Here is a 12,608-nt window from a genome sequence, read left to right on the forward strand (position 1 = left end):
GTAGTGTGGGCCAAAAATCTGACCTGTATTTGTAGTTTGTTAAGGTAAGGGGGAAGGAGGTATGTTTGATAAGATACATATTTTGCACATAACCAGTTGCAAAAGTCCTGCTAGGCTCCTCTTTCATCCTGTCAGACTGATGGCTTTTGAGCATCCCAGTTTACAGCTTCTGTCTAGACTATGGTTTGACCTTTTGTTCCTGGTGTCAGAGGGTGACTTTCAAGAGTGTGAGTCTGCTGCTGTTGAGCAGAGATGGACGTGGGTATTCCACAAACCTGAGCAGCTGGAACATCTGGTGGGGGGATAAAACTATCAGTTGTTTGTCTGGATGGTTGAGGCTTTGGCTGGAGGGCTTTGTCAGTATGTGTGACAAATGTTTTATCTCCCAATTTACAGTATAATGATAATTCTTCTAAATAAGTACAGATTTCTTTAGTTTTTTGGGTTTTTTTAACCCTTGCTTCTGGAGAAGAAGGAAACAAATCTTGTGTGATTACTGTATTGTATATCGTAATGAACACTTTGCAAATGAACAACAACAATGGTTAAGTTACCTTACAAACTCTGGTCTGGAAACTGCCAGCACAACTCAAGGGACTGAGAAACACCTAAAAAAAAAAAACCCACGAGATTTTTGTGATACAGGTGACACAAACAGGGGGAAAAAAAACCCGAAAACAAACCCCAAAGGAGGTAGTAAGATTACTATATTGATAGCATTAGGGTTGGGGAGCAGCTTAACAGTAACAGATTCAGAGAGCACCTCTGCAAGATACTCTTTATTTTGATTCAGATTTCAAGCTGGCTGCCAGCTGTGCTTGTAACACAGTGTAGATATGCTGAAGTGTCATCTACAAAGGTCTACCCTTCAGCATATTTTTTTCTGTGTGTAATATAGTGCACTAATATGTACTGGAGCTGTGAAGCGGGGTGAGGGGAAGAAGAAATAAGCTTTGTGACCCAGTTTTATACACAAATTAGAAGGCTTAATTTGAGGCACAATCATTTTATCAGGTGTGTGTGGCAACTTAAACTGGCAAGATGATGAGTCCCTGGAGAGAGAAGTTCATTTTAATTTTTTTTCTGCCCTGAATGCAAAGCTACTTGATATTTGGTTTAGTATACATGCTTTTGGCACCTGCTTCTAGCATTGTGACAGATACTGGTAGCCACAAAACTTAACATATATTTATAAATAACGTCATGAAAAGCATGACTGCAAAGGTTAGGCTAAAGGCAGGGCCTGCTACTGGACTTAGTTATTGAAGAAATGACCTGGTTTTCCTTTCTTCCCTCAGCCTTCTACCTTATGGTGAGTCTGAAACTACAGAGTATAACGTTAAACTGGAGCAACAAAGTTTCTGATGTTTCAGAGAAATCTTCCCTATGGAATGGAAACCCTCTTTTATGGGAGCTTTTCTAACTGTCCCTGGAAGTGCAGTAAAAAGAAGTGCCATCACAAGCCTTCACTTGTCGCTTCCCTCTTGCATGCTACCAGAAAAGGAAAGGTGATCTCTCTCCTGGCATGCTGCAGCATGTCGCCTCCCTACTGAGGACCAAAGCCCATGAGACCACCTGCCCTCAGAAGCACAGCGGTGGCTGCCTGTACATCAGTACTTGTGGGTGAGTTACAAGAATTGCTTGTATGCTTCAAAGAGGACTCTCTGCCTGCAGTGATTGAAGAAACCTGTGGCTGGCTTTCAAAGGGAAGCAGCTAGCCTGAAGGAGACCAGAGTGCTGGTTGCTATTGCTGAGCCCTTCTGCAAGAAGTGATGGTGTGGTTCCCCAGCCTCACGTGGGATTTGTGCCACTGGCACGGATTGCTGCTCATTTAGTTCTGTAAAGCCTCAAATCTCATTTCAGTAAAGGTTGTGTTAATGCGTATCCAAAGCTGTGCACACACTGCTAAAATCCACTTCCCTAAAGTGCTTTCTGGTCATGGTTTATGTTCTCCTTAGAATGAATCACAGATGGGGTCTTGTTTCCTTCCCCATCCCCCCCGCCCTGCTTAATCCCATCAGTTACATGGTGGGCTAGCAGGCTGTGGTTTGAACTAAGTCTGGTTAATTTTTTACTTCACAAACAAACTGGTGGTAGTGAGGAAAAGGGAAGAGATGAAAGGTTTACAGTCCAAATACCCAAAGGATGATCGTATCTACGTCTCCAGCATATTGGACCTACGTGTCCAGGTTTTGGTAGCCAAAAGGCTGCTGGGGTGCCCTCTGTGAAAAGAGGTCAAAGGCTGCCCCCATGCCAGACACAGCTGGCTCCAAAATAGATCCAAAGCTGAGCTCATCAGTGAAACTGGTGGTACCTCCGTGGAATTGTATTTAAGAAAGGGTAAAACATACTGTGTAGCAGTTGCAAGAGAGACGAGTGAGGAAAAAAAGGGAAGGAAACTGTCCTGAAGACACCCAGGTCAGTGAAGGAGGAGTGGGAGGAGCTGCTCCAAGTGACAGAGCAGGGGTTCCATGCCAGCCTGTGGTGCAGACCGCAGTGAGGCCAGTTGTCCCCTGCAGCCCATGAAGGACCATGTCAGGGCAGATATCCATACTGCAGACTGTGGATGCTGGAGCAGGGGAACCATGTGAGAAGGAAGGAGGGGCAGAGAGGAACTGTTATGGACTGACCACAATCCTCATTCCCCATCTCCCTGTGCTGCTCGGGGCAGGAGGCAGTAGAAGAGTGAAGGACTGAGACTTAGCTGGGAAGAAGAAGGTTTGGGGGAATTATGAAGTTTTTTTAGTTCTGTCTGTTTCTCACCATTCTATTTCTAACTGGCAATAAATTGAATGAATTTTCCCCAAGCAGAGTCTATTTTGCCCATGATGGTAATTGGTATAATAAGTGATCTCCCTGTCTTTATCTCAACTCATGAATTTTCCACCTGATTTTCCGCTGCCCTGTTGAGGAGGGGGAGTGAGGGAGCAGCTGGCTGGGGGTCTAGCAGCTGCCCACGCTTAACCCACCACACTCAGTTACGGTATGGCTATACAGAAAGTTGATTTGATAAACGACACACAAAGGGAATAAAAATCTCCAGTCTTGGTGAGAATGAACAGCTCACACCATTTGGAGATGCAAACTTCCTTGAACTGATCTCCTGACAACACAATGATCTCTTGGCCCACCAGTGGCTGATCTCCTCCAGGAAAATCTCACTCTCCCTGGCTGTGCCAAATAGTGGCTCAATTGTATGGAGTGATTTACTGCAAGTGTGGCACTCTGTCAGTACAAGCAGATCCGTTTACTTTTCAATAGTCTGAGTTTGAAATTCTCTCACTCAACTAGACACTGTACCAGTAGCTATTATTTATGAAGTGATTTGAAGTCCCTTTTGTGTCATTGGAAAGGACAGTTTGCAGTTGCATTGGCAGAAAACTTTGTTCCCAGGGTTAGGTAAATTTATATATATATATGTATATTTTTGGTTAAAAAACAAAGGTGTCTTTCAGGATGCATTTGCAACATTATTTTATTTTTTGAGACCAGTGAAAAGAGAATTAATACCGATTTGAAAGATAATAAGGTTGTAAAATTTCGCAGTCCAAACTGCATATATACATTCTCTATCCGTTTTATTTAATATTGACTACAAGAAAGTAATAAAGCAGCATGGAGCCTCCAGAAAGCATTTCTGATTTTTTTTATTTATTTTTATTTTACAATGAATCATATACAGCAAAAGGCCATTCTTCTTCCTGTGCAGGGTCAGACAGACAGCTTAATGGTATTCATTCCTCATCAGCCTTTGATAGATGTTGTAGAGTCAATATGGATATGTTATCCTAGCCCATCTCCAGGAAGAGATAAGCTTTGATAGAATTATGGCTCATGTTTCATAAACCAGATCTGAAACCATACCGGAATGCATCAAGAAAATGTGCTATAGTTGCTGCTGTTGCTCTGTAAGAAGTTAAGTTGTTGTTCTGAGAAAGGTGACATAAATATCCCTTTTTTTCCTTCTAGATTGCTGAAGAAAGGCTTATCAAATTACTAAAACTGGGTAACCTTTTAAAGTGTGCTAATTTTTCTTAATACGGTTAAACTAGTGGTGAACTCAAACCTTGTCTCTTCTTTAGGTCAAGATATGGTTCACCACATAAGCCATGGTTTTCCATAGTCAGCTATCAATAGAGTTTATAGATTCTCTTTGCTGGAATTGTGTTCCCATTTGCAGAGACTTCATAGCGCATTTGGAATCATAACTCCAGTGTGGGTGGTTCATAAGAATGGCGAGCCATACCAGCAGGGAAAGGTAAGCAGTAACTCATTATATAGATGCAATACTGGTAGAGTGACAGATGTGTGAAGTGATTTGAAAAAGGTCTTTACAGGTTGGATAATATTATTTCAACAGCCGCTGTGTGATTTATTATCTCTGTTCCCTCTCCTGGAATATCACCTAAACATCCTTTAAATAGAAAGAGTCCCTGAAGTCACACCTTTTAATTGAGGAGGGATGGTGAAAGAGAAAAAAACCTAGCATTTAATTAGCTCTAGAAAATGCTTCTCTTTTAGATGTGTTCCTAAGCTGCTCCTTACAATCCCACAGTGCTTTTCAGTTAAGTACTCCTAGCACTTCTCAAGCCTAAGGTCACTGCAGTGTAGACAGTGAGAAAAGTCATACTTGTAAGTACGAATTGCTGCCTCGCCTGTTCAGTCTGATGATTTTCAGTAATGCAATTTTCCTTTAGGTACAAAAAAAACTTGTTTTCAGCCTTGGATCTGTTTTTTACACCTGCATTTCTACTGGCTTCAGTGGATTTTTTCTCCTAATGCAAACGTTAGAGGAATGAGACATAGGAAAATTGTAACAATATAAGAGGTATGTGACTTTCCACTTAAGACCATGTTGACTTGCTGTTGATTTTGGAAAATCTTCAACACACGTAAGTCTTAAAGACTTTAAGCATATGTTTAAATCAAATATGTGTGTATTGAACATGTAGTGGTTATACATGTAAAACCAGAATGAAAAATTGTACAGAACTTGTTTCACCACTGAAAAATAACAAAGGATTTTCCCAGCATCTGTTGACTTAAAATGGTCTTCTGAACAAGTTTCAGGTAAAGAAGAGATGTGTTTACCTTCAGGTTTAGTATAAACAAACAAAAAAGGATTTTCTGGTGATCATAATGAATTAAAATCTTGTATGAAAGTAATTTATTTTCAGATGGCGTTAAAACTTTAAATGGGAAACATTTTATTTGTCTCTAGTTGGATTTTTCATGTGGAAAAAATATAGGAAAAGATAGCGCATATTATTGACCTAAAACAACCTCTACTGAAACTATATGCTCAAGTAACAATGAAGAATGTGGCTCCCATTTCTGAATGCAAGGTATTTTGTAAGGTAGGTGACAGGAAAACAGGATATCATGCTGAACATTAGAGTACATAAAATATGAGATTGGGCAGCGTTTCCTTCAAATCAAAAAGAGATTTAGAAACCTGTGTTGGGATTTGTTTTACCTAACCTTGCCTGTGTCCAATATAGGTGTCTGTCACAGAGCTGGACATCCAGGAGCTTTTTGGTCAGTGGGCACTTTTAGGGCATGATTTGTCTCATCGCACTTTAGATGCCCAAAACAGGGCAAATAAATTGTGTCATGTAAATGTGTATTTTTTTCTGTTGACTAACTGTGTATCAACACTTGACCAGTTGGAGACCAGCTTGATGGAATATAAGAGTTAGTGAGCTGGGTCTACCCCACAAGTGACAGTAGTAATAATGGTTTTGAAAGAAACACTTCACGGAAAATACCAGCAAGTTATTTACATAATCAGAAATAATTAGAGACTGTTTCAGAAAAGCCAAACAGTCGTGCTAAGGCACTTTGAAAAACGCTAAACGCAGGAGATTATTTTGTCTTTAATTTAGCAGAGTAGAATGGCAGCAATCCAAGTAACTGCTTTTTCAGTTTTCTTTTTTTTTTTGATTGGAGTAGATATTTTCCTTATTACCTTTTACCGACCCCCCCAATAATTTCTTCTATCAATTTCTTCACTTCCGCAAAGATGGTTTTTCTCTTTTTAAGTATGTGTGTTTGTTCATATTCAGCTGGATTTTTTTTCCCCAGAGTAACATATAAACCACTTCAACTCTTGGAGACAAAACAGTTTACTGTTGAAAGTAGCTTGCTTGGATTTTAGGCAAGAAAGTGCTGCAGGGTGAATGGAGCAAGCCTGCTTATGTTTTCTAAAGCACATGCAGTTTGTACTATCCTGGTGGTGTGCTGCTTCTGCTCGCCGACAGCTACCGCATCCTGCCTTCCTGGCTGCAAGGTTTTATTCTGAGACCCTTGTGTCTAATGAGGGGCATAGCAGGATGCCAGCAATATGTTCTGAAGAGCATGAGTAATCCCTGGTGTCTGAGAATAGAATTAGGATGAGCAACCCTATGAAAAAACAGTAATTCCTCCTTATTTCAGCCTCTCTGTGCTCTGAGTCACACTTAAGATGATGCCCCTAAGGTCAGTTGAAAAAGAGATCTGAATTTCAGTGCGGCTTAAGGGTGCACTGCCATCGCTGGGGAAAATACTTGTCCATTTAAAAGTCTTTTTAACAAATGCAACTAGCTCAATACAAGGGGAATTTGCATGGACAGAAAAGCTTGCCTTGCAGCTGCCTTGGCCCTTGCATTTAAGTTTTACTCCAATAATTTCACTTCATAAAAAGTGTCCTTAACTAGCAATAGGGAAAACTGCAAAGGAAGTGCACATAAGGTGAAAAAAAAAATGAGAGCTGAACTTCAGTGGAACTTGGCAAATATTTTAGTGTCTGCTTTGGCCGGGAATTTGTGTTGGCTGCTCTGATTGTAGCTGTGGTGATGGGATGCATTGGAATTTTTCTTGGATTTCTGGGGGGTGTTCCTCAAGTGCAGTCATTTGTATTGCAGGATAAGGCCAAGCTCTAGATACTAAACATCACAAGCAAACATCAGTCTTTTGGCAGACTTGATCACTGCTACCTGTTGCAGGGCTTACTGATGTTTCCTCTAAAGCCAGTGACATTGTCCTGGACAGTGCTGGATTGCTGGGGTTGATCCACTACAGCTGTTGGTCACAGTAGGCAGAGGCGTAAGCATCCACCACCTCTAGAAACTGCATCCTTCAAAGCAAAGCTTAAAAAGTTGCTTCTGTGCCTGTCTCCTCCAAGCCTTTTAACTAAGAGCTTTGCAATTAATATCACAGTGGTCTTGCATCAACCAGAGATTTTGCTTGTACGTCCTACTTTAATCTTGAAATACATCATATATTTCTTCTCCTTATGAATTTGGTTAAGCCAAATGTGTGCATGTCCTTTCACGTACCTTGTTTAACTTAACCGTGGCCCTGTATTCTGCCATCTTTAAATCAAGTTAGTTCTACAACAGAAACTTTTGTTGGCCTTGTGAAGTCATTTAAATGTACAGCATTCTTGGTTTTAAGAGACACAAGCATTTTTATGTAGTCCTGTCAGCAAACTGACATCAGCAGCACAATTTAGCATGCTTGCAGACAGGTATGTACCATTCTGGCAAAAATGTGTCTTGCAAGGGCCTGCATCAGACGGGAGCTTCCTAAAGCTTGCCTGGATGTTTTTCTATTGATATTAATAACAAATAGTAAATAATAAAGGTAACAATAAATATTACTAGTAGATAATAAAGGTACCACATGCATTTCAAAAATGGGAGTGTCTCTGTATTTAGCCCTGGAAACCCTGTCTTGCTCTCCAGTTTCTCAGACTCTCCTCAGAGAAGGGAAGAATCTGTTCTCATCACAGGACAAAACTGCTAGTGAAGGAGGAAGCTGCAGTTCCTTAAGGGACAAAGAAAACACAAAACTAACCTGTGGTCTAACAGTTCAGGGGAGGTGGAGACAACAGTGCCTTTCAGATATGACCATTGAGATAATACACGTTGCATTCTTAGAAATACTGCCTCTCATCAGTCTGGTTTGCATTACCTACGAGGCAAGCAGTCCAAGAAGCCATAAATTTGTTCTGTCTAGAATGAAGACAGATGAAATCCTCTCTGAAATATAGGAGGAAGCCAACTGGGTAGCAGAATGACATCTAGTAGAAAGTATTTAAAAAAATTTTTTGGGAAAAAAAAGCCAAACACAAACCACCAACAGCCTTATATTCCTGGAAAAGGACACTAGAGATTTACCTAGAACCAAGAGTTAGACACTCCAAGAACACGAGCTCTCCTTCTAATTCAGTACTCAAGTTGCAGAGGGTATAAAGGCCAACACAAATTCCTGGCCAAAGCAGACACTCAGGCATTACCTAAGGCATCACCACAGAAAATGCAAGATGCAGGACAAGGTATTTCAGAAACGCAGCAGATTTTTCAGCTTTGGGAACATGTTAGGTGTGGGGGATTTCTTATATGGGGGGGAAAAGGACAAGATATCTGCCTAGCACCAGAAATGATTGCCTTTCAGTTTTCTATGGTGGTAACTTCCTGGAGATGGGTGACCTTTTACACATGCATATGGTGAACTGCTGACTGAGAAATCTGTGTAGGTAAATGAGCTTTGCCCTACTTCCACTGAAATCAGCTGGGGCAGGGAAGTTCTCAGTGACTTTTTAAAATGGGTTCAGAATCTGTATCTTGAAAGACTGTTATCGTACATTAATAGAATAACATTCCTCAACACAATCTGACAATCTCAGGTTGCACTACAGGGCCCTACAAGGTCTGTGGTAGGGGGGTGCCTGACAATTAACATGGGTCTTTTTTTGTTTGACTTCCTACCTTCAGAGAGTGCAGTTTAGGGCAACTGGTCAAATGAAAGGTCTGCTGACTGGCTTGAATCATTAAAGAAATATTTTTTTCTCTGGGGGACAAAACCCACATGGTTTCTTTACAGTATGGCTGTTTTATGCAGAGGAAGTTAAAAACTATTCCCACAGAATATAACCAGAGAGACAAGTCCAGCAGATTTGCTGATCCACTTAACTAGACTGCTTCACCCTTTGGTGGTAAGAGTCGTGATGAGAGTGGAGTCATAACGGTCTAAAGATAGACAGAGTCTGAAATTTGCTGTTTCTGTTTCAGATCTGAAGAAGGCTTACACGCCTAAAAGCTTGTGTGTATTCCCTCAATAATACCAGTTGCAACCCCTTGAAGACATTCCTTAAAAATTTCGCCTTCTGTTTTGAAGAGGATGAAGCTGATCAGTACAAAACAAAGTAACTTTTTTTTCTGAGATTCTTTCATTACAGATGAAAAGTTGCATAAGCACCTACATGTCTCTCACAGATACCTCTATTTTCGAATGATTTTCAGATTCACATTTCAACATGCTCTTCAATATTAGCCTGCTTGCCATTTTTTGATAAATTGCACCCTGAGCTTACCACACACTGTATTTCTGTGCTGTTTTTCAACTGTGGTTTTGTTATTTTTAGAGCTTTATCAATAAATACTGATGTGGGTGGGTGCCTTTTGTGTGTGTGTGTGTTTATGTAAAGCTTTTTTGTTATACAAAATAATCTACAAAACACTGTCTGGACTTCTTTTGATGTCACTGGCATCTGGTACTTAATCTCTTAAGTCTTTCTTTCCAGAAGCCTCTTGGATGACGAGACTATTTTTATTCAGAGATACTGAAGGCTGGTTATTATCATGGGAATGGCAGGTGATCACACCTACAGTACTATCCGGACTCCCTACTGCTCGGCAGCTGCTGAAGCTTCCACTCGGAGTTGTGCTTTAGAAGAACTGCCTGAGCTGTGCGTGTACCTATTCTAAAACTTGGCACCTGTCTGGAAAGACAACCGTGCTTCCTTGTGTTCCCTCGATTATGCTCTTTTCTGTAGGAAAACTAAGCACAGTTGTCTCAGTCTCTAAAAAAACAGGCTGCTGCATTTCATTGTCCTAACTCACCAGAATTAGAAAGGATGTCAGAGTTTGAAGTTTGAAGAGGTGCTGCAAGCATGCGTGTGGATTTTAGATTTGTGATTGTCAGTGTCTGTAATGAAGGTATTGCATTATAATGCTCTTTTGATAGTATATGGCAACACAGCTGGTGATTTTCTTCCTGCTGCTTTAAAACGCTCCATCCTTCCATCAGAGGTGAATGCTCAGAAGAAAAAAGAGTAACTATTGTTAACTGAGTAACTGACTGCCCTCTCTAGCAGCCTAAAGCGTTTCTCTTGTGTTACTTGACGAAGTATTGAGTTCTAGGCTTTTGCCCTCATCCCTTGGTCTCTTATCCACGTTCCTGAACACAGTCCATTTCTTTCTGATAAAATATCACAGTTGCTGTTGTGCTGCAGCGTATGTATTGATGGATGGACACTGAAATGCCAGTCTGTGCTTCTGGTTGACTTTTGTTGACTGACTTAAAGATTCACTACTTTGATGTATTACACATTAGTACTTCTCTTTGTTTAGTGTTTTTGATAGAATGCTTTTGTGTTACATTTGAGCTTTGGATTTAAAAGAGAAAAATCAATTTAAAGCTTCCTTTGCATTAGGAAGACTAGAAAATGGTCACTGCATATCAAAACAGCTGAAAAAACATCTACAGAAAGTTACCAAAATTAATATTGCATAAAACCCTAATGAACAATCAAAATTATTTCTAATAAAAGGAACTCTAGGCCAAGCCTAAATAATCTACTCTCTTACAAATGTCTACCTATTATTGGTTTCTCCTTTAGGTAAAAATCCTTTTAATTGGCTTTTGGGAAGCCTCAATGGAAGACTGATAATTGTACATATTTCTGTCACAATTAGCCAGGAAGGAATACTTGTACCTTTTGGTTTTGTTTGTTGGGTGTTGTTTTTGGGGGGGTGTGGGGGGTGGGGTTTAGCTTAAAATCTGTTTTACCACACTTGCTTCCCAGCTTTGGGCTGGGTCTGTCTAGGGATATTTTCATTTTAAAGACCCCTCCCCCCAGCCACACGAGGACAGAAATCTGAAGGGAAAAAAATCCTTTTACACATGAAGATAGTATCAGCATCAGCAAAATGACTTTCACTTTAGCAAAAAGAAAAGCCATAGTAAAAAGGTATTTGGGTGCACCAGGGGAACAAATAGAAGAGTTAACACAGTGCAAGGATACATGTCACGTTGCTAAGAAGCTGATTTCATTCAGTGATGTACTTTCCAGCACCTGTCTTTCTGAGGAAGCGGATAGTCCCAGTTTGGGAGTTCTGCTGTGTGGTTAATGCTAGAAACCTAGTTCAGGACTTAGCTGACCTGCAGCTGCTCACGGACCCCTGGTCCATCAGAAGCCCCAGATGTCCCAAACCCCGATGCACGTGTGGGCAAGGCAGATGCCTTTTGTTCTGTTGCAGTAAGCTCTTCTGCATTCCTCCCACGTACGTCTTGTATCTCATTGCCTGTTGTTGCTCTCCGACCACCAAGAGGTAGACTTTGGTGGAGTAAGCTTGGGGGAAGCAGCTTTTTATTTTCCACAGAAAAATGAGCAATCAGTTCCTTAATTCAGAAAACTTAAAGTCTTGCACTTAAGAAAAAAAAAAACAAAAAAAAGATAAAAAACCCCAAACACACACACACACACATTGCTGGCATGCAAGGTGGCACTATTTTTGCTAGGGATGATTCAGTGCTACTGGAAGTCACTGTTTACACAGATTATAAATATTAACAGCCACCGGTTGGGACAGTGGAACACTGAGGAAGAAACGACAAGGATCGGCTATAAAACGATGCCTTCCATAGTACTAATGCGAGAGAACACCTGGAAGGTAGCATTTAGGATTAACAGAGTGACACAGGCACCACACACCCCCAAAAAAAGGAAAAGTGGGATAATTTCTCTCCACAAACGGGGCGTGGGGAAGAGGCTCCTTAGCGCGGGGAGACGGCGGCCCAAGGGGCGGCGGCGGCCCGCTCCTCGCCCGCCCACCGACGGGCTGGAGCACCCAAAGCCCCTCAAGGAGAGCGAGAGTTACTCCGAGCTGGTCAAGTTCACAACCGGAGGAGCCGCAACGACAGCAGCTCCCGGCCGCCGCCTGCGAGGACGAACGGGGCCTGGCGGCGCCGGGAGGGGCCCGCGGGAGCCCACGCAGCCGCCGCTCCCCCCTCAGCGCCGGCGGCGGCCGTGGCGGCACCCGCACGCGACCGGCGCGCCCCGCGGCACCCGTAGCCCCTCGAGGCAGCCGAGCGCGTCCCCGCCCGCCGCCGCCGCCGCCGCCGCCGGGCGGGACCATCTCTCCCCTTGGCGAAGGGGGGGCACGCTCCGCCCCGGCTCCCCGCCTGGCCCGCCTCCCCCCCGCGCCGCGCAGAGCGCCCCTCCGCCTGGCGCGCGGCGTGGTCACGCCCAGCGCAGGCATTAGCGCCCGCCGGTGCGGGGCGCGGGCGCCCGGGCATCCTCAGGCGCGGCAGCGGCGGCTCGTCCCTGGTACCTCGGAGCGCCGCGGGCGCGGAGCGGCTCGTAGTGCCAGCCGTGCGCGCCTCGCCTCTCCTCTCTGCGCCGCCAGGCAACGCCATGAAGCCGGCGGTGCTGGAAGTAATGAGGATGAACCGGGTGTGCAGGATGGTCCTGGTCACTTCCGTGGGCTCCTTCATCCTCGTCATCTTCTATTTCCAAAGTATGTTGCACCCAGGTAGGGCACCGGCACCGCCGCAACCGCACC

General features: G+C 43.0%; 1 protein-coding gene across 2 annotated transcripts in view; it reads left to right on the top strand.

The window, feature by feature from the left end:
* Positions 1-12,258: 12,258 nt before the first annotated feature.
* The window catches only part of CHST11 (carbohydrate sulfotransferase 11), a 179,651-nt gene continuing 179,301 nt past the window's right edge, over positions 12,259-12,608 (top strand). The window contains exon 1 of one of the 2 annotated variants that reach the window (XM_065038965.1): positions 12,259-12,578. In XM_065038965.1, coding sequence (XP_064895037.1) covers positions 12,461-12,578 — 118 coding nt within the window. In that variant the 5' untranslated portion in view covers positions 12,259-12,460. The remainder of the gene's footprint in view (positions 12,579-12,608) is intronic. The other variant, XM_065038973.1, reaches the window with a different exon arrangement.

This window comes from Columba livia, chromosome 1 (genome assembly GCF_036013475.1).
Source record: "Columba livia isolate bColLiv1 breed racing homer chromosome 1, bColLiv1.pat.W.v2, whole genome shotgun sequence".
In the NCBI taxonomy this organism is placed as follows: Eukaryota; Metazoa; Chordata; class Aves; order Columbiformes; family Columbidae; genus Columba; species Columba livia.